We start from the raw sequence: 27,148 nt of genomic DNA on the forward strand, positions 1-27,148 counted from the left end.
TGAAACGGAGTATTTTTAACAGTAGTACTTCTACTTCAGTACACACTGTGTGTACTTTTACCACCTGTGTCTGAGACCTCCTTCAGGGTCCACCTGAAGCTCTCAGTCTGCTGTGGAAAAAGGAAATCCAGGTGAGTTTCTCCTGATCACCTGAGGCCGTCATTACTGTGTGAACCCACACACCACTCCTCACTCCTCCCACCCGCTGCACACAGTCACTGAGTACAGACCGGCTGATTCCTGTAAAGGGAGAGGCAGGAAGAGGCGGAGCAACACCTGAAAAACAAGAAGCTCAACGTCATTTTGCAGAAGTGAAAGTGTGAGAGAGCAGCAGCAGAGCTGCAGTCGAGTCCTGTTTGTCTCTAAAAGAAGATTCACTGGAGTCCATCAGGTTCCTCTCAGCAACAGTGGTGAGTGCAGCTGATCACACTTCCTGCTTCTACACAAATCTTCACTCTGTTCACTTCATCAGGACTCATCACAGTCACACTGGATCCATAGAAATCTGCTCATGTAACCACAGATCCACTGTAGGAGCATCGAGCTGCTGCTTCAGTCTCACTGTGGCTCTGCTCAGGACTGTGGACTCAGGCTGTGCTCTGGACTTCAGACTGACTCCACACTTCCTGGTTATTCATCACTTCCTGTTCCTCTTAGATTGATTCTGGATCTGATTGATCATAAGGATTACAGACGTGAAAACACCTATTTATTCTTTATTGATATAAAGCCTTTGATACTGTAAACCAGCAGATTTTGGTCAGTACTTCAAAAAGTCATTCACACATTTTACAAAGATTATCTGACTTAGTGTATCCTGTAAGAGTCACAGATGATCCTCAATCATTCAGAAAACAGTCGATGCTGCACTTTATAACTTTGTGTGGAAACATGAATCTCATTATTTAGACAGATGTGTTTGAATCATCCTGATAATCAGGCTTTAAACATGTCAGAGTTCCACACATCAGCTGTGATATTCAAGCTGACCTGGATCAAACATGTCATCAGACACAAACATAGATGATGCTGTTTAATCCCAAAGCTTATTTAAACAAACTGGAGGACAGAATTCCTCCTTAAATGGGATTTTGATCAAATCCACTGATCTCGTTTTCACACACAGGCTTTATCATGGTGGCTTCTTCTCTACTAACATCAATCTTTGATTTGGACAAACAAATATGTGAAACACAAAAATAAATCAATGTTTTCTGAGGATCCAGAATAACATGAATGATGTATCCCAGCGAGTGACTGGAAAAGTTCATCTTCTTCCACATCCTGAGTTTGTGAGGATGTTCCAGTATCTGTGAGAGAAAACAGGACAGTTTTTACTGACGCACAAATGGACCAAATATACAGACACCTCTGAATAAACATGTTCTCATCAATGCCATTAAAATACTGGATCAACAGTTAATAACACATTTCTGAGGTTTGTGATTCATCGTCCTCCTCACTGTCAGCTCTACTGGAACAGTCACTGTTTAATATTAATGGCTCGTTGATCTGGACGTACAATAAGAAGTATTCAGTCACCAACAAGGTCGAAGTTTACTTCACAGTGATTGATGGAAAATATCCAACAAACTGATTTATTCAAGTATACAAATGATCTGGATGAATCTTGGACCTTCTGTAAAACAGAGAAACAATTTCACATCTTTGTAACGACTGTATTTATCTTCATCCCCAAACGTTGATCCTGTCCATCTGGACGCTGCACTGTACAGCAGACACTACGATGTTAGGTTTGTGTTTGGATGAACCAGTTTGTGTCTGAGTGTGTTGCTGGGTCTCCACCAGTTACTCTGAGAACTGAAGAAGCTTCTCTGATGAAACGTCTTCAAGAAACTCAAAGAAGTCCAGACGCTTTTCTCTCCAAGCTCCTCAGACTACTGACGCTTGTTTCTCTCTTTGTAAAATGAAATTTAAAGTGAATTTTGAATCAAATGTTTCTCTTCTTTCTCCCTCAGAGTGCAGACATGTCTGCTGCCAGCAATCTGCGATCTGAAGATCAGTTTCTGTGCTCCATCTGTCTGGATGTGTTCACTGATCCAGTCACTACACCATGTGGACACAACTTCTGCAAAACCTGCATCAGTCAGCACTGGGACATGAATCAGAGCTGTCAGTGTCCCATGTGTAAAGAGACGTTCTACACTCGACCTCAGCTGAGGGTCAACACCTTCATCTCTGAGATGGTTGCTCAGTTCAGACGTGAAGCTCAGCAGAAAGCCAGCAGCAGCAGCTCAGAGCAACAAGCTGCCAAACCAGGAGAAGTTCCCTGTGACGTCTGCACTGGAACCAGACTGAAGGCCCTGAAGTCCTGCCTGGTGTGTCAGACCTCCTACTGTCAGACTCACCTGGAGCCTCATCTGACAGTGAAACGTCTGAAAAGACATCAGCTGGTTGATGCTGTGGAGAACCTGGAAGGCAGGATGTGCACGAAGCACGATAAACTCCTGGAGCTGTTCTGTAAGACCGACCAGACATGTGTCTGCATGCTCTGCTCTGTTTTAGACCACAAGAACCACGAGTTTGTTCCTCTGAGAGAAGAATATGAAGGAAAGAAGGCAGAGCTGGAGAAGACAGAGGCTGAGATTCAGCAGATGATCCAGAAGAGACGACTGAAGATTCAGGAGATCACAGAGTCGGTGAAGATGAGTAAAGATGCTGCAGACAGACAGAAAGCAGAAGGTGTTCAGGTCCTCACGGCTCTGATGGAGTCTGTTGAGAGACACCTGAAGGAGCTCATGAAGGAGATCGAAGACAAACAGGAAGCTACAGAGAAACAGGCTGAAGGTCTCATCAAAGATCTGGAACAGGAAATCTCTGAGCTGATGGAGAGAAGCTCTGAGGTGGAGCAGCTCTCACGCTCTGAAGACCACCTCCACCTCCTCCAAAGCTTCTCCTCCCTGAAAGCTGCTCCACCCAGCAAGGACTGGACAGAGGTCAGAGTTCATCCACCATCATATGAGGGGACTGTGGGGAGAGCTGTGGCTCAGCTGGAGGAGACAGTCTGGAAACCCATGAAGAAGAAGCTGTTAGAGGCTGAGCTGCAGAGGGTGCAGCAGCATGAGGTGGATGTGACTCTGGATCCTGATACAGCTCATCCTAATCTCATCCTGTCTGATGATGGAAAACAAGTTTATCATAGTGATGTGAAGAAGAAACTTCCAGACAACCCAGAGAGATTTTCTGTGTGTGTTTGTGTTTTAGGAGAGCAGAGTTTCTCTTCAGGCAGATTTTACTTTGAGGTTCAGGTTAAAGGAAAGACTGAGTGGGATTTAGGAGTGGCCACAGAGTCGATCAACAGGAAGGGAATAATCAGACGGAGACCTCAGGATGGTTTCTGGACTGTAGTGCTGAGAAATGGAAATAAGTACATAGCATGTGCTTCCCCTTCAGTCCCCCTCTGTCTCCATCCTGGTCCTGAGAAGGTGGGGGTGTTTGTGGATTATGAGGAGGGTCTGGTCTCCTTTTATGATGTAGGTGCTGCAGCTCTGATCTACTCCTTTACTGGCTGCTCCTTCACTCACAGACTCCACCCATACTTCGGTCCCAGTCCTAATTATGGAGGTAAAAACTCTGCACCTCTGATCATCTGTCCTGTCAATCAAACTGATCAATGACTGATTTTATTGGATGAATGATTGATTTTTCTTGAAGGGAACAAATGAACATATTGAGTGTAAATCCTCTACAGTCTCCATGTTTCTATAGAATCTGATCATCAGGACTCTGATTCACACTTTGATTCTCATGGAGTTTGATTTGAACAGAAGAAAAGTTGAATCAGGAAATGTTCCCACTGATGGAGACTCGAGCTGAAGAGCAAATATCAGAGAACAAATGTCCAAAAGCTTCATTTCCAATAAAGTTTGTTCAATGCTTTGAGTGAATCCAGACTCATGTGTGGCTGTTATACGGAGCATCAGAGTCCAGCTGAGTTATGTTGGATACAAACTGCTTATTTTGGCTCTGTGAGGAGTTTTGTTCACTGAAAACTGATGAGACGGATAATATTCAAAGAACTCTGTAGAGATTCATGCATCCATGTTCTCCACCTGCAGGTGTGGAGGAGAAAGGTGGAGCACAGACTGCTGCATCCTTCCAGTCACATCATTTTGATGATTATATTTGCATGTTGTGATGATTTGGGTTAAAGACAAACAGAGTTGAACGGCTGCAGTCACAGCATGAAGACGATGCTGAAGCTGAGCTGTCAGTGAACATGTTTCACTGTGATTTGATTTGAAGAATAGAAAGTGTGTGTGGCTGCTGACAGCTGCAGTCTCTGCTAGTCTGCATAACACACACACAACTTTCCCCCTGAGGCAACGATGCAGCAACAACACAACAGCTGCAGACACACACACGATTGTGCGCTCCCTTTCAGTCTGAACTCTCAAACACACAAACAAACTCTATCAATGTCGTACTGTTAAAGAACTCCTCCTTCTTCAGTAACAATGATTTGAGGTCTCTACCAGTGTCTCTTGTTTTGACCTTTGACCTCTTTATTCCTTATAACCAAAAAAACCCTTTTATCTGATATTTTCACCTTATTGATTGATTATATATATCTATTATATTTTCTCACCTTATTTTGACCTTTGACCTATGTCCTTGTTAGCCTTGATCTTCCTTCATCAAACGTGAAATTTCTTTCACCTTTGAACTTAAAGCTTAAATCAAACCTTTGTTAAAAAGCTTCTTACCAACTTGTAATTCCAACTCTCTGCATTAAACACGTATCTTATCATATAAACACTGGATCACTGAGAGAACTTTAGGCAGAACCAAATGAAGCAGCTGACCTCGTCAAACTCACAGCGACAGTAACTGACAGTGAATTATTTTAATCTTCTTCATTGTATTTGTTAGAAACATTTATTTTCCTTTAATTGGACTTTGGTTAAGTTCAATCCGATGTATTAACCGACCTTTGAGGTGAAGTGCAGCTGCGAAGAACGCTACGGCAGGCAATGAGGTGCGTTTAATGTCGCTCTGTTAATTTGAGCGTCCATAAATTGAATGTCTTATTTTTTCTTACTTTATTATTGCTCATTTATTGGAGAATTTGGCCAATTAATCAAGATAGATTTTATGTTGTTGGTGGTAAAGATCTGGATGGATGTTTTATTCTGTGTTTCTATTTTTCAGTTTTACTTTTCAAGACTTGGTGAATTGCCTTTTTCTACTTTTTGTTTAGTTTTGTTAAAATTAGCAGCAGTGAGAAGTGTTACTGTCGGTCTTGAATATATTTGATGTAGCCCATACTGTTAAGGTAAGTGTCATGTTTTTAGTTGTTAGTCTGATGAAGAATCTTTTATTTTTCTCCAAAAGTTGATTGTGTTTATCTGGACATAGTGTTTTTCAGGTCCAGCTGAATGCAGGTTTCCCCAGTCTTATACGTTGTAACAGCCACTATGGTGTGGTGTCCCTTTAAGACACCCAAGTCGAGGGTTGATGGTGTCATCAGTTTGTGCCGCTGCTCTCTCTCTCTGGGATTATGAGGACACGTGCCTGCACGCTTCTGCTTAACGAGGGACGGATTTACGTTTTCTTCTTGTTTTGTTTGCAACGCTTGGGTTGTATGAACGCTGGGCGTTATGTTGTTGAGCCGCAGCCGTTCAGCCGGGCTTTTATATGGTTGTTGAAGAAGGCGTATTAAAGAACCACCGTGGATTACCGATACCAGCGTGGGTGTGTGTTCTTCCGACTAGCCTGCTAGGTGTTTTGCCGCCTCCTCTCAACCACGCAACACAACCCAACGTTCCAACGTGTCAGGAGCATCAGCACAGCTGAAATGCATTTTTTCTAAGCACCGCGTCTCTGTGGCTTTTAAACCCCAAAACACGCTACAACAAAAATGGGTCCACCCCAAGGATGGGGTCCCCCGGTGTAGTTTCCACTGTGAGAGACTGTGGGCTTCCTCAGAGTGAGGCTGAGAGCGGCAGGCCCAGCTGGAGTCTGACCTGTGGCCCTTCAGATAAAGCTGAAAACGGCCAATATATGATATTAAATATAAAATATAATTAAAAAACAACATCAGAATGAACAACGAGCTGCTGTTAAGAACTCCGACGTCCATCCAAGGCCCGATTGGTTTCTGTTTCCATGACAACAACAACCGTATGTGGAAAAGACCAAAAACTGAAGCGGTGAAAAAGTTTTGTTGCAGATTAACTATTAACTTTATGTTATTCATTGTCAGCTCGTGCCATCATTAAAGCATGTTAGAACACACATGTAGGATTTCACAAATCATCGCTCCTACATTTAATCGTCTCCATAACAACTGTGTGTACGTGTTCGCTTTGAAAACATCACGTTCTTTATGTTGGTTGGTTTAGACGAGTGATCTCCAGGATGAATGAGGGCAGAGGCCCGTTTCATGGAGACTGTTTAAGTGTAAACCTGGATTAAAAGCCACATTTGAACACCTTCATCAGAGGCTGTGACCATGTTGAAGGACTGATGCTGACGTGCTCTGACACTCATTAGCATAGAAAACAAAGTGGTGAAAGCACAGAGCCCTGAGGAGCTCCACTGGACGGTCTGTTCACAGAACATTTAATTATTTCACTTTTATTTACATGCAAAACAGCCTCAGAGAGAACAGCTGTTTCAGAGCTGCCAGCTTTATTGGAAAGATGAACTGAAATCCTAAAATAGTCCAATTCATGACAAACTGACACGGTGAAATGTTGCAGGATTCAAATGTGTCGATGGATGAACTCTTTCAGTATAAGATGCAATAATACAAAACACATGAAGGTGAGGAGGAATTCATTTAAAGTAAGTGTGATTTAAAGAGGACTGATTCTTTCCTGGTCAGGCTGAAGCTTTCACCGTCTGACCTCTGTAAACAAACCGAAACACGTTCAGTGTTTAGTTTTACCAATTAGGTTTCATGAATCACCATCTGAGAACGTCTCCGATGTGGGCGCCACTCACAGGGATCACTTCCTGTAGAAGGGTCACATGACCTGTTAAACCCAGAGAGCTTCGTGTGACCTCTGACCCTGATCACCAGCGTCAGGGTCAGTGAAGGTGAGATACCGTGTGACAGGAGGAGGAACTATAAAGTTTTATTTGTACGAACACGTAGAACAGATGAAGTCAGAACGAAGCAGGTGGAGCTCAGTCAGGGTGGAGGTGCAGACAGGTGAGCTGAAGGGGAGGAGCCAGTCTGGTCAGGAACTCTCTGTCTCCTCGAGTGAACCTCCTCACCTCTGAAACACACACACACACACACACACACACACACACACACACACACACACACACACACACACACACACACACGACTTGGTTGCAGTCAGGGTGGTGAGGGTGGTGTGTGAGGGTGGGGTTACCTTCTGGTCTCTGGTTGGTGTGTTTCCTGCAGGTGAGGCTGAGCGGCCGAATCATGACATCGCTGCTGCACAGACACAACAGGAAGTGGAGGAGGAAGTCGTCAGCGTCCCCGTCACACACCTGAGACAGACACAGAGGTTATGTCTCTGCAGACTCACGGCTCGGCCCTGTGGAAACGTCCTGCAGGACGCCTGTTTCTCTCTGTGGTGGCCCCCCCACAGCGTCCCCACCGTGCTTCACTGTGTGGACGCTGTTCTTTGGGTTGTAGCTGCATCTTCTTCTCGTTTCACCTCCTCTGACCACAGGACGTTTCAGTCTTTTAACACAGCTCCACCTGTGGGTGGAGGGGCCCTGTGGGTTCTCCTGGTGTGACCCGAGTCCTAAATGCCTCTCGCTGTCCTGCCCCTCCCCTGTGGTCTCCACCCTCCATGTGGGAGGTGTGGCATTCACAGTCAGCCCTGATTACCCTCAGAACTACACCACCTGCTGCGTCATCAGGTCGAGTGGGTGGAGTCAGGGGCACGACCTGAGTCTCGCTGAAACACACGGCTGTAAGGCCCCTCCCTCCTGTTCACGTGAGCCCAGCGTGGGTCCGTCACACCTACAGACTTTTAAAGGTGGAAGTGGCCACGCCCCCAAACCAGTTCAGCAGTAAGGTGTGAGCAGACGGAGCTGTTACCAGGATGCAAACAGGATGTGTCCTTTCACAGTTAAAGCCTCATCTTAAATTTTAAAGATAAAATAAAGTTTAAAGACGACGATGAGCACGTGACTCACCTGTGACAGGTAAACATATACACCTGACAGGTGCTACTGACCTGGCTCTGCCCACGAGGGAAGACTCTGAGTGTGTACACTGTGTGTACACGCTGCCACACAGCGAGCAGCTCCACTGCAGTTGCAGGAACAGGAAACACACCACGTGACCTTTGACCTGTCCCACAGCGCACCTCTGCTTGCTGCTCAGAGCCCACTCACCCAGGTGCATGATGGGAGCAGGAGGAGGAGGCTGGGCCGAGCTGATAGAAACCAAACAAACAAATAAACAACAGCACGACAAACACGTGAACCAGACTTTACCTGTAAACTTACCTGGTGTCTCCCAGGGAGACCACAGTTATGGAGCTGACAGGTAAGTACGTGCAGTACACACTTCCTGTCCTGAAACACACACACAGGTAAACCGCACAGGTACGTAACCATGGGCGTGACTTTGTATTGAACATTGGGGGGTCAAGATCTCTGTCTAAATAAATAAATCTGGGTACATTTCCAGATGATTAAACAACTATTTTGCTGGTAACACCTGAAACCAGTAAAGAAAACCAGCAGCCTATTGATGCAAGATGATCCAGAACTTTATTGGGGCTGACATTGTTGGAAATGAGTCCAAATAAAGAGTCCAAACTTTTATAAGCCTGTCTATGTGTGTCTCACCTGGACAGCCTCCTCTGGAAACCAGACAACAGCAGAGGCAGCAGTGAGTCGCCTCCATAGACCCCCATGTTACAACTTCACAGCAGAAAAGCCTGATACACAAACCACCTGTGTGTTTGTACCTGAGTGTGTGTGTCCAGAGTGGGCGGTCCTGTTGTTCACACTGATCCTTTCAGACACCACACCCTGAAAACACACCAGCTCTGAGCTGAAACACACACACACACACACACACACACACACACACACACACCAGTAAGAGTTTAAAGCAGGCTGCAGCTGCAGTTCCTCGGATGGCCACAGGGGGCGACTCAGTGAGGGACGAGCAGTTTACCTGCAGTCTAAGACCTCTGAGACGGACAAGACTGTGGGTGGGACGGCCTGAAAACACAGAGAATAGAGATGGAAAATGTGACGTCATTCAGGGGTAAAACCGCAAAGGATTGTGGGAACGAGTGGCAAGCGGTACTAGCGCACGCAGGCTTTCACACGTAAACAGTCACACAGTAATAAAAAGAAACACAAAAATGGCAAGAAGCTGCTGTATTATTAACTGTGTTGTATTATTAAGTCTTCTGTTGGAGTTATTACGTAATTTATCACAACATGATTGTTGATGTAGGTTACAAATAAGTCTTATATTGATTTGAATTGAATTCGTTGCTATGCTGCTTTGTTCACTGTGGCTTTGCGGGCTAATGTTTGTTGTGTTTTGTAGGAAAACCAGAAACAAAATGCAGGAATGTGATCCAGACTGGCCCCTCTATCAGCCTGGGTCATACCGAGTTTAAAGCTGCTACCACAGCCAGATCTGATTGGTTAAGAGAGAGAGCGAGATGAAAACAGCCACGAAACGTCCGCATATATGTGTCCAAGGGTTGTACTGAAGCAAGCAAGTGATGAATAACTGTTTTCCAGTTTGTTGTTAGCAAAGTTTTTTTTCTTTGCATTGTTGATTTGTTTTTCAGGAAGCAGCTAATAATGATGGATTTTTACAATGTTGCCTCTTTCTTGTAAGATTCTATAATAGAATGAAACAATGATGCCAGTTATAAATAAAGACAATAAATTGAATGAATTACGAAACACTCATTTTATTTCTATTAGATCTGAAAATGTTGTGTAACACTACAACCTGAAACAACAAACAGATTGTGTTGGCCTGTACAGGAGATAAAATATTTAACAACAGCTAAATAAACGGTAAATGGCCTGTATTTGTATTCTTTACTTAGTCCCGAAGGACCCCAAAGTGCTGGAAATGCTAGCGCTTAATGCAGTGTTTTGATTTGTTGCCACTTGTACCCACAATGCAATGCGTGAAAGTCACATGGTCTGTCAATCTCTAAAAAAAAAGTTTAAGGGTCCTGGAGGAAGACGGGGAGCAAACCGAGTGTTACCTGTCTGCAGGTGGGCAGCAGCAGTGGGCGTGTCAGAGTGTGGAATCTCCAACCACGTCTGACTTGTAGGGTCGACTCAGCGTGGAGATCCACCCCACTGCGCTCAGAAACTCCACAGCCAATCAGAACACTGGGATCCTGATTGACAGACACATGGGCCAATCAGCTGCAAGGATTCAGGTCAGATCAACTCCCCACAAACAGGAATGGTGGGAGTCATCTGCATAGCAGTAAAAATGTAAGCTGTGTTTTGATGATGCTGCCTAAGGGAAGCATGTATAATGTAAACAGAACTGGTCCAAGCACTGAACCCTGTGGAACTCCATAATTAACCTCAGTGTGTGAACAACTACAGTTAAAGCTGAAAAACGTGTTCATGTGTACTAATATCAGAGAGCAGAGACCGATGAGGCCAACCTCTGACCACGCCCCTTAGTGACATCATCAAAGCTGGGTTGATACCTGAGTGTTAGCGGCGATGAGTCTGTAGAAACATCCAGGCTGGAGGACAGGAAACCACCGCGTACACACACCTGAGAACACCAGCACCACCTGCACACACACACACACACACACACACGTAACTGTGTATCCAGGTGAGCTCAGGTAAACACACACAGGTGCGTCTCTCACCTTTCTCTCCTGCTTTTGTTCACTTTCTTTCTCTGTCATTGGCTCATTCTTCGGGTCCCGCCTCCAGCTGACCACTGGACCAATCACAGCAGCTTTCACTGAGAAGCACAGTCTCAGCCCTGCCTCCTGATCCTCTGCCTCCGCCCCTGTATTCCTCCAGGACACACCCTCCTTCTGCTCCACCCTGATCACCATGGAGACACAGGGCCAGGGGTTGCCGGAGTTGGCTTCTTCTTCTTCTCCTCTCCTCCTCTTACTCTCAGCAGTCTCTTCTTCTTCTTCTACTGTCTGCTTCCTGGCAGTGACATCCCCTCCTGGCTCCTTCCCCTTGTGTCTCAGGTGTGTCTCCATGGCAACAGATGGACTCAGGATGTGCAGGTGGTCCAGAGAGAACTGCAGGTAAACCCTGTGAATTGAACCCAGCTTTATTTAACTCATAATGTTTACAACCAGGAAGGAAGCTCACACCCTGAACCAATCAGACGCCCTCTTACATCACAGAGAGTGGACCAATGAGCAGTCAGCATGCTGCAGGTTGTGCGTGTGTGTACCTGCAGTGTTTGTGTGTGATGAACCTGTCCTGGTCCAGGTGTTGGTAGGAGGGGAAATCTGATTGGAGGAATCTCTCTGTCACCATGGTGAACTGCACCACACCCACCAGACAACCTGCAGCACACACACACACACACATTAAAGAATAAAGCTGTGTGTCCCTGTGTGTGTGTCTGTGTGCGTGCATTGTACCGATCCAGGCGCTGTTAAAGACCGCCCTCTGCGCTCCCTCCTCCTCCTCGCTGCTCTCCGTCAGCACGCAGGCTGCAGCTCCCGCGGCGTCTCTGAGCTGCATCGAGTGTTTGAACTCAGACGTCTGTGACGGCAGCTCCAGCAGGCCGACCAGCAGCAGGGGGCGCTGCCTGACACACAAACCGGCAAAAACCATTGGTACGTAATCACACGACTTCATGTGGGAGCTGCTGTCACCTTACCTGACAGCGTCTCCACCCCGAGGCTCGGAGGACAGAGTCCTGCAAGACCAGGACAGGAACCCGTTGATCTGGGCGGAGGTCAGGTTGGAGCCATCAGGGGGCAGCAGAGAGCTCAGAGGGGCCGAAGACCAGCAGCCAGTCTGCAGGGACTCCAGGAGCTCCGACACACCGAGGTACTGCCGGACCGCCGAGGACACGCTGTACTGCAGGGACACAGAGCACACTGAGCATGCTCCACACTCACCTGTAAGGAAGACAGGTGAGAGTGGGACCTACCTGCGTCACAGGACAGGTGTGAGGCTCGTCCAGCATCTCAGCGTAGATGTCTCTGCGTCCTCGTCCTCCAGCTCTGCTCAGAGTCTCCATCAGCCTCCAGGACAGCAAGCACACACACTGCTGCCTCCACACACCTTGGACCAGACTGAGGACCAAGACCAGAACCAGGACCAGGAAACAAGCCAGAGCCAGCGGAGGACAGGAGGACAAAGGTTAGGCTCTGCTGTCTCTGACTGTGGACAGGTGGTGGTGGGTGGAGCCTCACCTGTGTGCCAGCTGCGAGCTTAGGTGACAGGTCCACAGGTAATCGGACACATCTGTGTTTCTCTGCAGCAGTAACCGTGGTAACGCCCCATCTCCCGGGCAGCGGTTGTCGGGTGGCGAGCCTCCCGCCCTGCTGAAGGCCGTCACCCTCAGGCTGGAGCGCAGGCAGGTGCAAAGCATGCTGGGAGGGAAGTCCGGGCAGGGCCGGTACAGGAAGTGGGCGTGATGCAACTGCAGGAGGAGGAACCATCAAACTTTATTAGTCGTGGCTGCCACGAACACAAACGGGCATGATGATGTCACGTCATGTGACTCACCTCCACTCTGTCTCCCGCCCTCAGCTTCCTCTTCGCCGCCGGCTGATAGGCCACGCACAGACCCACCTTCCCATCCAGCACGTAGAGCCCCGCCCCCTCACTCACAACCTCAGTCACCGTGCCCTATCACAGCAGAGGAGGCTTAGTAATCAGCACACAGGTACAAATCTGTGGTAGCCAATCAGAGCTCACAGCACTCTCACCTGGTAGCTGATGACTTTGGATTGCTTTATCCTCACAGCTGATTGGTCCAGCTCCACCTCCTCATGCTCCGCCTCCTCACAGTCGTCCTCAGCAGGCTGTGACAGCAGGGACTCAGAGTGTGTGTGTTCCTGTGTGTGTTCCTGTGTGTGCGTGTAGTCGGCGTGCAGCTCGGAGCGCTTCGTCACACACAGGATGTTGTTTCCTCTCCAGCCTCGTAGCGCACACACACGTAGAGCTGTCACACACACGCTCTGCCCGACACACACACGCTGGATCCAGCTGAGCCGGCTGCTGTCCTGCACACACACACACACACTGAGCTTCATCGTCCCTCCTCACCATCATCATCCTCAGAGAGCTGGTACCTGTACGAGCACGGGCAGCGAGCGCGACTCATCCGTCAGCGTGAAGCAAAAGAAGGTCGTTCCTGCCACGGCCAGCAGAGGGCAGACTGAGCCCACCTCTCCGAACACGCTCAGCCGCTGACCTTTGACCCTGGAGCACACACACACACATCTGTCACACACACTGCTCAGAAACTCCGCTGCAGTTCAGAGGTCATGTGACCCACCTGTGCCTCAGCAGCCTGCCGGCCTCTCCGACTCCCACCGCTCCGCTTAGCTCCACCCTTCCAGGAGCAGCAGCCAATCCTTGCTCAGCACCAGGACACAACAGGACAGGGGAGCCAATCAGCTCCAAGAAGCCTGCGGCCTCTTCCTGGCCCGATGCATTGTGGGGGATGTAGTTCCAGTGAGGGAGGAAAACGGGACGATCGAGCCACAGGGGCGAGAGAGACAGGCACTGGATGAGGGAGAGAGAGAGACGCGGGTGAGAGAGTGGCGGAGTGTGTCCTGGGTGGATGCTGGAAGCCTGTACTGATGATGACAGCTTCATCAGCTCTGATCTGCAGTGATGCCGTTTGTTTAATAGCTGCAGTAGATCAGATTAGATTAGATTAGATCAAATTAAATTAGATTAGATCAGATCAGATTAGATTACATTAGATTAGATTACATTAGATCAGATTAGATCAAATTAAATTAGATTAGATCAGATTAGATTGGATTAGATCTGATCTAATCTAATCTAATCTAATCTGATCTGATTAGATGAAACTTTATTGATCCCTCGGCTGCGTTCCTCCAGGAAATTCGGTTTCCAACAGCCCAGCACCGACAGAAGTTACAGAAGGTGAGCAGAAATATACACATATACAAATACAGAGTATAGAAAAGGGAAGAATAGAATAAATAGCAATAAGAACACAAGGGAATTGCACATTTCAAGTACTGTGAGTCATTAATCCGTGCGGTGGTGCTAGGACCACACTGAGCCTGCTGCAGCTGTCTGACTGTAATCTGTCAGGTTACTGCAGGTGATGCTATCTGTATACTTTATGTGAGGAGGAGGCTCCACATCTTTATAAAGCTCTGCTGTCATCACGTCTGTGCCAGCACAGTTACTCACTTGCTGACAGACTCTGTCTTTACATCCTTACTTATCGATCAGCTAAGTGAATCCATATAAACACAGCTCACATTTAACAAGTCCTGATGTTTCTGAGTTACAGAAATGAAAGTCAGCTGTTGAGCTTGTTTGCTTGTTTCATGCTGATGTAAACATCAGCAGAGAAGCGTGTGATGACCAGACTCTATCAGCACTTGTGTCCCTGCACAGAGAATGAGCTGAATTAAAGAGGAATTCGATTTCATTCACGTTGCACATGAACACCTGCAGTTTGTTGTGACCTCGTTACCATCAGTTCTGACCAGATCCGGTTTAGTGACGCTGCTGTGAAGAAGTTCCTGAGAACTAACCAGCTGATGGACCATGGGTTAAGGTTAGGCTCCTCCCCCTCTGACTCACCTCACACATGACGCTGCCGCTGGCGTCCGTCAGCCTGTACTCTCCGTCAGGGCCTTCTCTCAGACAGCCAATCAGCAGCAGGTTGACCCTCGGCAGCGCCCTCTGACCCGGCACGGCGAGCTCCGCCTCCCTGGCCCAGGCTCTCTGCTGATTGGTGCTCCAGGACAGGTTGCTGACGCAGGCCAGGTGCTGCTGGGAGACGAGCTGGGAGACGGACAGCAGCCTGCGGACAGACGGGAGGACAGCGGTAAGGCCAGGTCACGTGACCTGCGACAGCGATGATGTCAGCGGGCGTTACCTGTAGCTGACAGGTAAGCTGTGGGCCACACACATCTGCTGCTGGATCGCCTGCACCGCACACATGCTCAGATCGAAGAGGCTGAGGTCACCGTGGTTACCTGGGAAAACAAAGTTTAAAGGGTAAACACAAACATAAACAACTGAAGCCCCGCCCACTGAGAACACCTGAAGTGGACACCAGAGCTGGTGTGTCAACAGGTGGGACCACCTGAGGAAGCAGCTGCTCTGCCATTATCATTCATTTTGTTAATAGAAAACAGAAAAAAGAACTGCTCAAGCAAGGAAGAAAGCTAAAAGGTACAAATGTTTATTTAAATGAACACCTAATCAAGAAAAATGCAGACATTGCAAGACAAGCAAGAATATTAAGAAAACAGAAGAAAATACAGTCAACTTGGACGTCAGACTGTAAAATATTCATTAAGTTAAATGGAACACCAGAGCAGGCTAAGGTTCTAGTCATCAAAGAGATGACGGAACTAGAAAAATATAACTGATAAATGCAAAGCAGTGCTAAATATGATGGGACCGTCCAAGTGCACAACCAACGCAGATGTCTGACAATTTTCAACTAACAACTCATATAGATATTGAAAATAAGACATTGATGTATGACAGCAACATAGATCCTGATTGTAATTTCTTTAACAATAAGACAAATGAATGCAATTATTATACAAATGAGCAACTTAAAAAGGAATTCAAGGTAGAACAGGGTATAACAATGGTTCACTTTAATAGTCGAAGCTTATATGCAAACTTTCAATCCATCAAAGACTACATAACAGTTTGAACAGCCATTCAATGTGATAGCCATATCGGAGACCTGGATAACTCCTGGAAAAGAAGAAGACTTTAAAATAAATGGATATGAATTCCTTCATGTAGACAGGATCAACAAGAAAGGAGGTGGGGTGGCACTTTACATTGATAAAAACCTAAAGTACAAAAGAATGGGAAGAATGACGACTGTTATTGATGGAGTGATGGAATGTTTATCAGTGGAAATAAGTATAGAAAAAAGGAAAAACCTAATTGTCAGTTGTATATATAGAACACCAGGATCTAAGATTGAGATATTTAAGGATAATATGGAGGACTTATTTACAAATATAAATCAGAAAAGAATGTTCATTTGTGGGGACTTTAATATTGACTTATTGAATCCAAATCATAATAAGAGTACAGAAGAATTTATTGATTCCATGTACAGCATCGGTTTATTTCCACTGATAACAAGACCGACCAGAATAACATCTCATTGTGCAACTCTATTAGATAATATATTTACAAATATAATAGAAGGAAAGATAAAAAGTGGGCTGTTAATCAATGATATAAGTGACCATTTACCAGTCTTTGCATCTTATAAATGCCATTATAAAGTGAACAACGATGGACATAAGATTATTTACAAAAGAATAAGAACAGAGAAGACCTTAAATTGTCTTAGAAATGAACTTTTAAAGCAAGATTGGAATATTGTATATGAACAAACAGAAGTTAATAAAGCTTACGAAGGATTTTTAAGAACATTTAACACATTACTTGATAAAAAATGCCCAGTAATTGAAATCAATAGGAAACACAATTATGCAGGAAGACCATGGATGACAAAAGGACTACAAAATGCCAGCAAAAAAAAGAATACCCTATATCGAGAATTCATAAAAAAAGAGAACAATAGAAACTGAAATGAAGTATAAAACTTACAAAAATAAATTAACTAATATAATGAGATCCTGTAAAAGAGAGTATTACATTAAAAGGTTAGAACACAATAAAGATAACACAAGAGATATATGGAATGTATTAAACAGAATAATCAAAAATGAATCAAGGAATAATGATTACCCTGGGTACTTTATAGAAGGGACAAGAAGTATTAATAACATGGAGGAGATAGTAAATGGCTTTAATGAATTCTTCGTAAACATAGGGCCAAAACTGGCAGAAGAAATAAAGGTTGATGGAATAGAAAGGGACACTGGTGAAAATATTGAAAGGAATAGTAGCTCAATGTTTTTAAGAGCAGTGGAAGAGAAAGAGATTTATGACATAGTTAGAGGACTTAAGAACAAAACCAGTACAGACTGGAATGATATTGATATGGTAACGGTAAAGACAGTTATTGATGGTATCGTAAAACCATTAAAATATATATTCAACTTGTCGTTTCAAAAAGGAGTTTTTCCACAAAAAGTGAAAGTTGCTAAAGTTATTCCCATTTACAAAACCGGTGAAAGACATCATTTTACAAACTATAGACCAGTGTCAATACTCTCCCAGTTCTCTAAGATACTGGAAAAACTCTTCATAAAAAGATTTGACAGTTTTGTGGAAAAATATGAATTAATGACAGATAGTCAGTATGGGTTCAGAAACAACAGATCAACAGCTTTGGCACTGATAGATTTAATGGAAAAGATAACGGAATGTATGGATAATAAGAGGTATGCGCTCGGAGTTTTCTTAGATCTAAAGAAGGCGTTTGATACTGTTAATCATGAAATTCTATTAAAAAAACTGGAAAAGTACGGGTTTAGGGGAGTGGTTTTGGAATGGTTAAAAAGCTATGTAGGGAATAGGCAACAATATGTACAAATAAATGAATATAAATCTAATTTGATGGATATAGCTTGTGGAGTACCTCAAGGTTCAGTACTGGGTCCAAAAATGTTTATTATGTACTTAAATGATATCTGCAGAGTATCGGAGATTTTAAAGTTTGTAATATTTGCAGATGACACAAACATACTGTGTTCAGGAGAGGAATTGCCACAGGTTTTGGAGATGATCACACAGGAATTAACGATATTAAAGAAGTGGTTTGATATAAATAAATTATCATTGAATCTCGATAAAACCAAATTCATGTTGTTTGGAAACCAAAAGAAAAACATCGAAGTAGAAATATGTGTTGACAATGTATATTTAGAAAGAGTCAATGAAATAAAATTTCTTGGGGTGATCATTGACCACAAGCTCTGTTGGAAGCCACACATTACTTATGTTCGGGGGAAATTGGCACGGGGCATTGCCGTCCTGGGGAAAGCAAAGCATATGTTGGATCAGAAAGCACTGCACATTTTATACTGTGCTTTACTACTGCCATATATGAGCTACTGTGTAGAGGTCTGGGGAAACACATACAAAAGTAACACACAAACAATAACTATAATACAGAAAAGGGCCATTAGATTAATAAATAATGTAGGGTACAGGGACCATACAAATGCACTCTTTGTCAAAATGCAAGCTATTAAATTCCAAGACTTGGTGAAGCTTAAAACAACGCAAATAATGTATAAAGTCAGAAATAAATTGCTTCCCAAAGAAATCTGTAAATTGTTCATAGAAAGAGAAGGTGGGTATAACTTAAGAGGGAAATGGAATTTAAAAATACAAAGTGCTAGAACAACTTTAAGAACTATGTCAATTGCAGGAGTTAAATTATGGAACAGTCTAACAGAAGAAATAAAAGACAGTCAAAACATAAAACAGTTTAAAGTAAAATATAAAAACCTAATTTTAAATAAGTATAAGAATGAAGAAAACGGGGTTAACCCAGGACGGTAATGTAGCTGGTAATGGTGTTGTGGTTCTTTTTTGGTTGTTTTTTTGTTTTGGTTTGTTGTTTTTCCATAACTTGTGTATCTGCAAATATACACATTCTGTATTTTTCATATGAAAGAAACTATACTGTGGTGGGGCTTGCTAATTTCTTGTTTTTGATTTATGTATGTTATGTTTTGTTTTACTTCATATGTTTCATATGTTGTTTGTTTAATTTAAGACAAAAAAAAATTAAATGAATGAGAGGTAAAACTTGAAGGGGTAGGGACAAATAAGTAAATACTTCAAACAAATACTGGAATGATATTTTGTAATGATTGTGAAGACACATGTTTGAAATGTTTGAAATAAAAATGAACTGAACTGAACTCTGCCTACGTCATGACGCAGACAGTCTACGTACGCTGGGCTCTGCGTGTACGTAGACTGTTATTTATCGCTCAGTTCGGGCAAACAGGGTCAGACTGGGACTCACCGCCTCGGTGCTGGGCTTGACCCGGTCCAGGAGCTCCTGCAGGGGGTCCATGTCTTCGCTCCGGGTGCCGGTTTCTCCCCCTGCTGACAAACTCCCGCTCACGGCTTTCAAACAGCTTCCGGTCCTCCTCCTGTTGATGTCCTCCCTCTGACCGTCGCCGCCGTGTTCCCGCCTCTTACCGTTCATAAAGCCGCCATGATGCCCTACCGTCCTACTTTGTTTACTTTTGTTCTGTATTTTAAACAAATCATCAAACTTATTAAACTGACTAGTCTCTGCTCACGCAGGATCTCTACCGCGCATGTGCGGAACAACTTTTCCCTACCCTGCATTTCACAATAAAAGCCCTTCACGTTCACATACACTCAGTGGTCTCCTACCTCCTTTCCTAACCACTTTTCCTTGTTAGAAACGTTGTGAGGTGGAGGAAATGTGTTTAGGAGATGTGATAAGAACTCAGGAAAGGAAACAGCTGTGTTTGAACTACAAGTCGATCACGTGACTCCAGCCCAGCGTGTTCTCAGCCTGATTAGTGCAGGTGAAGAACATGCTTTTATTATGAAGGGGTCAGACTTCCTGCTGAGGCTCAGGGTCATGTGACTGACAGCACCTTTTGCAGCTCACCTGACGCCACAAGGTGTTTCCTTTTCAGGAGGATGACACCGTGCGAACCTCGGGAATCTCCAACAAAAACACATTTCTGTCAAGTGGAAACTTTAAAATAAAATAAAATAATATCAAACTGAAGGTTTGTCGCTGTTTTTTGTTCACTTTTTATCCAGGCTGCAGGTGTCTCAGTGGAAAAATAGAGCGTGGCTGAGCGCACCTGTGCAGACCAGTGATACAGTTTAAGATCAGAGAATTGTAACCCCCTCTTTCATATGGCAGTTACAACAAGCCAAGTCTTCATCTAGGACCTTTGTTATTCCAAATTAACCAATTAAAGATATCGTTTAACTTCTGAAAGGATTCTTTTGGAGGAGGCAGAGGAAGTGACTCAATATAAAAACTCTGCATAACCTTTCATCCTTGTTCAGGAATAGGACGGAGGAGGATTTTGAATCATTTATAGCCAGAAAATCGTCTAAATAGCTCCATTTGTAGCATTAATTTTGCAACTTGGCTAACAGACAGCCAGTCTAGGGCCTAGGGCCAATCTCTGCTCTCGATCTCCTAACTGGAAACCAAATAGTACAGCTCTCATTGTAAGTGTCATCACCAGAGGTTCCATAGTCAGAATGAATAGCATTGGAGATAACGGGCACCCCTGATGAGTGGAACACTCCAATGTGACGGGTTAAGTTGAACCCATCTGAGAAAATGATTTCCAAATCCATATCTTGGGAGAAGGTTAAATAAATCTGACCAGTCTATTCTGTCCGAGGCCTGACGAGCGTCCAGTGATAATAAAGCTGCATCGTTAGCATCACATCTCTCATGAATTATATGAGAACCCTTCTTATATTGTGAAACCCTTGATGCTTTGGTACAAAGTGAATCAAATGTGGGATCCAAGGCTCTGATCTTCATGCTAAACATTTAAAGTATTTTAGTGTCAACCCCCGTCAGACTCTAAATGATGAGTGTTCTGCAGGTTTAGCAGGTTTCTCAGTACTCACTGCCTGTCTCACAGTGGGTGGAGAGCCTCCGTGTGATATGCGTCTACATACATGTTAAAAAGTGGAATTATTCTTTCTTCTGGGAAGGTTTTTTAAAGTCACAAAGCCATCTGGCCCAGGTGCCTTACCACACAGCAAATCCAACATGTCCAAATGAAGACTGTCAGATTTGATTTCAGCTCTTTTAAAGTCTCTTTATAAGTTAATTTAACTCTTATTGGAGAGTTGGAACGTTAACTCTGACTTAGTGTTGAATACCAAATCTGTCTGGAGTTGATCATTCAACACTTATTCATGCTAACTAGGTGTTAAGAGTTTATATACTAACCCCCACAGAGGATTTTAGTTTAACTACATCAGAGTTATCTTCTAATTCATTCTGTGAATTTTACTGTTCTGAATTTCTAGAAATTCCTTTGGAAATAAACATTATTGCAAAGAGGACTGCATCAGCTGAGGCAACATGGTGTACTGTGAGCTCAATTTCCTTTTAATCAGAAAAGGTCAGACACAACAAAAGCCAAGCAAAGCATCAAACAAAGGAAAAATAAAGACAAGTCAAATGTCCAGCCAAAGGATTTATGGGAGACTCCATCAGGGATGGATCGAGTCAACCGGAGCCACAGCTGGACTGGCCAGAGTGGCAACAAGCTCATCAGACCTCTGTGTTGGGAAGGTTTGGGGAGTGTCTGTGATGATAAAGCCACGACTCTGAAGACGACTGCAGAGTTTGGTGCAAGATGTTGCGTCCTTGCAAAACTCCTGCAGCTCCGAGAAGCTCCAGAGTCGACCTTCCCTGGAAAACAGCTTCTGGGAGGCTTTAGCTCTGGAAGCTTCTTGCTCCCTCTCCTGTGCTGTGCCGTCTTTCAGGCACACTCCGCTCAGGTGATTCCAAATGAACAGCTGGGGCTTGTTGCACAGCAGGCAGTACACAATGTTTTTCTCCATGTTGTTTGGACTGCAAATACAAAGAGAGAGACAAACTCTGCACATCACTTTATAGCACCAGTAGCGTGTCTCGGTATGATGCAAAGCTAGCTATGTCGCTACACTGGACACAGAGCAGTACCTACTTTAAAACTGAACCTTTGTTGATCCTCTGCTGTTTCTCCAAAGCACACAATGTTCTGCACAAAGACATTTAACTTTAGCACATGTATAAAACATGCACGCACACGAGCAGTTCGTTCAGCTAAAAGAAACGCTTCATAGAAACCATTTCTACAACCAGCAAACGCAAAGAAAACAAGCCATGACTAAAACAGCAGTTACGTAAATGAGCAGAAGTTGCTAAACAAACAAAACTGAACCAGAAAGTCTCCAGACATCATGTAACCACTGTTTGACAAACGGTCCTACTGTAGGATGATGTTACAGTGATGTCTGACAAACCATCCCACTTAACCGAAGCTGCAAATTCGATAGTTTTGTGCCAAAAGCAGATGGCGTTTTCACTTTAAAATGAACAAACATTCACAAAGGCTTAAAACAATATAGTATCCAAGTCAATAACATGCTAATACTTCCAAGTATGAACACAGAGTAGCGTTAAATCACCCGGTGTTCCAGATTAACTGGTGACGGTGGAACAGATGGTGGATTTTTTAATATTTTGTTGTTAACAGCAACAAGACTGGCGGAGTGTGTCTGAGGGAACCTCACAAATGTCACAGCAACACACTGCAGTGGAACCCCGACTTACGAAATTAATCTGTTCCCGACGGTTTTTCGTAAATCGAAGCAGCCATCGCGCCTTTTGAGTGCTTAGATGCTGGCTGGAGACGGAGTTCTTGGTGGCGGAGGTGGTGGAGGCTGAAGAAAGCATACGTATGCATGCATACATACAGCACCACCACGGGGGAAACTGGCATAACATTAAGGTGTAAAGTTCTTGATTTTTTAATTCAAAGATTAATCAGGCTTTAAACATCAGGAGGTAGTGCAACAGACACTGAAGTGCACATTAAAGACCAGAGAGAACATTATTTTTATTAACAAAAAGTTTTAATCCACCAACAGCCCTGACATCTAAAACACTACAAGTAAAAAAGAAAGGCAACAAAAAACAATTCAGACATTTTTACACAATTAGTAACACTTCAGCTTTCTTTGTAATGTCTGCTTGTATTTTAAGAAGTATCGCATTTGGGTAAAAACATTACCAATAACTCAAAATTAGAGGAATAAGTGTATATATGTGTCAGCTGTATGCATGCATACATATGCTGCATGTACATGACGTTCTAAACATTAAAACTAAAACTTTTTTTAAACTTAGATAATTAAAAAAAATCTATTTTATCATTTATTTTTTACATTTTTTGTGCATTTTTATGTTTTTGAACTAATCACTACTGCTACTTCCATCGCTTTTCCCCCTGTAAGGCACACTTTCACCTGAAGGTTGACTTGTTGCTGGCCTCTTTGTGAAAAATCTATCCAACGACGTCTGTCTCTGTCTACTTTTCAAAATGGATCTGAAGTGGGAGAGGCAGACGTCACCAAAATGCTCTATAGCATGAGCGGTAAAGTTCTTTTCAGGGTGATTGTCCTTGATATCGGCCGATGGTATGACGGCCTCCTCCTCGCTGAATTGTTGCTGTACTGATGAGTGCAGCATCGCCTCCAACTCTTGCAGCTCTGCCGTTGACAGCTCCTCTCGATGTTCATGCACAAGGTCGTTTATATCCTCCTCGTCAACCTGCAGTCCCAGGGCGGTGCCGAGATTTACGATCTCCTCAACCTTGACTTCAGGTTGAGGTTCCCCCTCAAAGCCTTCAAAATCTCGAGGGGCAACAGCATCAGGCCACAGCTTCCTCCAAGCAGAATTTAGCGTTCGACGACTCACCTCCCGCCATGCCAAAGAAATCAACTTGAGGCATGCAGCGATGTCGAAATGATTTTTCCAAAACTCCCTGAGGCTGAGCTGCGTACTCTCTGTTATGTCCGAACACCGTTTGAACATGTGTTTCGTGTACAGTCTCTTTAAATTAGAGGTCACTTGCTGGTCCATGGGCTGGAGGAGAGGGGTCGTGTTGGGAGGGAGGAAGAGAACCTTGATGAACGAGAACTCCTCCAGGATATCGTCCTCGAGGCCAGAGGGGTGGGCGTTATCGATGATCAGAGGGCACTTCATGGGGAGCTCGTTCTCCTCGAGGAACTTCTTGACAGCACGGCCAAAGACCAAGTTGACCCATTCGACAAAGAACTGTCGGGTCACCCAGGCCTTGGGGTTGGACCTCCACATAACCTCGAGCCTCTCCTTTAAAGTTTTTGTGTTTCTTGAAGGCACGCGGATTTTCTGAGTGGTACACTAGGAGTGGCTTGACCTTACAGTCCCACTGGCATTAGCACACAGGGCGAGGGTGGAGACGGTCCTTCATGGGCTTGTGGCCTGGCATCTTTATTTCCTCCGCGGTGATGTACGTACGCCGCGGCATCTTTTTTCAGAAGAGGCCAGTCTCGTCACAGTTGAATACCTGCTGGGGGATGTAGCCTTCTTGATTTATAAGTTCAAATTTTTTAACAAATTCTTCGGCAGCCTTGTGATTGGAACTTGCTGCCTCGCCGTGACGCACAACGGAGTGGTTGCCAGTCCTCTTCTTGAACCGATAAAACCACCCATGCGATGCCCTGAACTCTGGGGAGGTTAGGGGTGCCTCCTGCGAGGACGTCGATGCCGTTGGCTGCTCATCGGAAGCTGCCTTACTTACTAAATCATTATAAATTGAAGACGTCTTCTCGCAAATGACAGTCTCTGTGGGGGTATTGCCAGTCTCTCCCTTGTCTTTAATCCAAACAAGGAGAAGCCTTTCCATCTCGTCGTGTATGGGGGTCCTCCTTTTGTACATGATGGTGGTGCCCTTTGAAGGTTTACCTGCTTTGATGACTTCTTTTTGTTTTAGAATTGTTCCTATGGTCGAAGGATTTCGGCCATACTCGCGTGCAATAGCACAAAGTTTCCCACCTCGCTCATATTTATCAATAATTTCTCTCTTTGTTTTCATCGACAGTACTTTACGCTAGGGCTGGGTTTTTATAATCGATTCATCGATTAAAATCGATTCTGGCTTGGATAACGTAAAATCGATTCATTAAAATCCTGAATCGATTTTTAATATAAATTTATTTTGCCCGAAATGCCAGAATCTCAGGTGACATCTCACAAAATTTCAAGAACCACCAAACAGTAAATGAGAGCAGGTACAGGGACTCTGCACATAGACTTAAACACACAGCGCGACCCGCGGATCAGAATCAGTTAGATGGCGCCTTTCTCACGGTCGGGGCTGAAAGCCGACAGCTCGCTGATTCTGATCTGTCGGCGGGTCGGCGCTTTGTGTTCACGCCCTTTATGCGCTGATTCTAAAGCTGTTAGTTTGATCTCTCTCCAAACAATATTGACCGAACCAGCAGCAAAAGAAGATCCAAACGCTTCACATAAACATCGTCATGAATTCACTTTTACTGTTTTGCTTCCATCGCGATGCGCAGCTCTCTCTCTCTCTGTACTTCAAGAACAGTTTCCCTTTCTTCATTATTCGCTTGCTTGTTACGCACAAGTCTACTGTTGCTTACAGCGCTGTCGGCCGCTGTTTTTTTCCCTTTTACATTCTTCCGAAATGAAAACCTCATTTCTGCCGTTCAATACTGAACAAATTTAAACTTTTTAAAATTATTCAAAATGCAAAACGTTAGCCGTGTCTCTAATAAAACCGCTGTAACGTCAGAGGTAATGTTCATATGTTGATTAATGGTTTTCTTTCGTTTTTGATGTACTGCAGAATACTTTTATAAAATCCCAGGCCAGGAAAATCACCTTCATGTGTTTCTGTGTTTTATCCTCAGCTACTTTGACACAAAGGCATCTGCTGTGACGCTCACACCTGTGATAAAGTCTTGCGTGTGTCAGCTTCCTTTTTATTGATACAAAAATATGTAAATGTGCTGATCTGAATTATATTTCTGACTGTCAAAATTTCCCAGATTTAAATCGAATCGAATTAAATCGAATCGTGGATCGAATCGATTCGGGACCTTGTGAATCGGAATTGAATCGATTCTAGAAATCAGTGACGATACCCAGCCCTACTTTACGCTTCATTTTGCTAGCTGCGTGGTTCAAGTGGAACAGCGAAGCGCAAGTACGGAAGCCAAGGGGTTGTCACATGATTCGGAAGGCATTGTGGGCATTGAAGGCTCAGCCAATCAGAGCCAGCGGATTTCGTTACGCGGGCATTTTGCCGTAACACGGGCAGAAGTATTGCCGTTCAGTGCCTTCGTAACTTGAACTTTTCGTGAAAGTCGGGGCTCCACTGTATTCTGCATTAGCCAAGTCAGCTAGCATTAGCATCCATCAACCTGCAGCCTAAAGCCACAGTGTACACACAATGACCCGCATCCTTTACCGAGATGTGCGAATGACCGAACAACAGCCTGTACTGTGAGGTGCGCCGTGCACATTCATTGTAATGTTTACTAACCTGAGGCAGTGAAGCTGCTGTCAGCCTGGGTAACAAGTAGACGAAAACACAATAATCTTCTGTAAACCGTGAACACAAACGACACACATGCTGTGCTGGGGTTAGCTTCACAACAGGAAGTTCTTTCTGTGAAATTCTTCTTCTGCGCCCCAAAACACTGCTCGGTACCACCATCGTGCTCTGCGCCCTCTAGTGTCCGGATGTAGAATTGCATTTAATGCCTGAAACTCACAATCCAACAGGTTTCTGCAACGTGTTTTTAAATCACTGTAACGTTTGAACCGTTCGCTCAATTGAAACTAATCAAATTGTTTCTGAAAGCAGAGACTCTGCGCTTTCTCTGCATTTATCTTTAGCGTGAATATGCATGCACAGTTTGTTCACCTGATAGAAAAAGTCACATATAAAATTACCCGATACTTGAAAAAACACCAAAGTTAGCAGGTTTACTCTCGCTGTAGTTTCTCCGTAGCGTTACATTCACCTGGAAGTATGTCGGTTCTCAGTCATCCAGCTCAGCATAGTGTAAGGAGCTACTGATGGAGAGTCCCACATTTAGCCATATGGGAGAGTCCCCAACAGGGTCATGGACCCCTAATCATCCTCTACCTAATCATATGAGCCGAGGTGTGAAGATAACAAAGCCAGCAGGCAGGGTGGCACCTTTGTCTCTCATGCACGAAGAGAGACGCCTCTGAAAAGGCCTCCAGGCCTCTTTAAGTGCAGTCACACCTGACAAAAAGGGATCTTAAAACTGGATTATAGATGTTCAACGATGGTCGTGCAGCACAAAAGCATTGCACATCTGCCTTTCACGAGCTGCCGTCTTCCAACAAAAAGCATTTACAATTCCTCATCAGCCGTCAAAGGGTTTCCTACAGCTCGCCTCCTGCCTCTGCACAGCCAGGGAGCTTCTAACGACCTCTGACCTCCTGTAGTTT

The 27,148-nt window shown here is 44.5% G+C and overlaps 2 protein-coding genes across 4 annotated transcripts; one reads left to right on the forward strand and one right to left on the reverse strand.

Annotated features, from left to right (window-relative positions):
- Nucleotides 1-1,036: 1,036 nt before the first annotated feature.
- Nucleotides 1,037-19,291, reverse strand: LOC146634743 (CST complex subunit CTC1-like). The gene is made up of 22 exons (XM_085349951.1): nt 19,096-19,291; nt 15,053-15,152; nt 14,755-14,977; nt 13,460-13,689; nt 13,254-13,383; nt 12,888-13,184; nt 12,685-12,807; nt 12,369-12,598; nt 12,104-12,248; nt 11,828-12,030; nt 11,586-11,755; nt 11,393-11,507; nt 10,842-11,247; nt 10,671-10,760; nt 10,209-10,346; nt 9,143-9,189; nt 8,910-9,016; nt 8,809-8,860; nt 8,464-8,532; nt 8,190-8,390; nt 7,371-7,507; nt 1,037-1,310 (listed from the first exon to the last, which is right to left on the reverse strand). Exons 1-22 carry the CDS (start codon nt 19,289-19,291, stop codon nt 1,159-1,161), a joined length of 3,561 nt encoding a protein of 1,186 aa, XP_085206077.1. The 3' UTR covers nt 1,037-1,158.
- LOC146634744 (E3 ubiquitin-protein ligase TRIM21-like) lies at nt 1,989-4,561 on the forward strand. 3 transcript variants are annotated; one of them, XM_085342664.1, is made up of 3 exons: nt 1,989-2,233; nt 2,405-2,414; nt 2,592-4,561. In XM_085342664.1, exons 1-3 carry the CDS (start codon nt 1,989-1,991, stop codon nt 3,636-3,638), a joined length of 1,302 nt encoding a protein of 433 aa, XP_085198790.1. In that variant the 3' UTR covers nt 3,639-4,561. The 3 variants fall into 3 exon arrangements, with proteins under 3 accessions (XP_085198790.1, XP_085198782.1, XP_085198775.1); XM_085342656.1 differs by having other exon boundaries at nt 1,989-2,215; nt 2,252-4,561; XM_085342649.1 differs by having other exon boundaries at nt 1,989-4,561.
- Nucleotides 19,292-27,148: the final 7,857 nt, after the last annotated feature.

This window comes from Diplotaxodon limnothrissa, linkage group LG3 (assembly GCF_057381915.1).
Source record: "Diplotaxodon limnothrissa isolate DT_005_m linkage group LG3, D_limnothrissa_male_GT1.1, whole genome shotgun sequence".
Lineage (NCBI taxonomy): Eukaryota > Metazoa > Chordata > Actinopteri > Cichliformes > Cichlidae > Diplotaxodon > Diplotaxodon limnothrissa.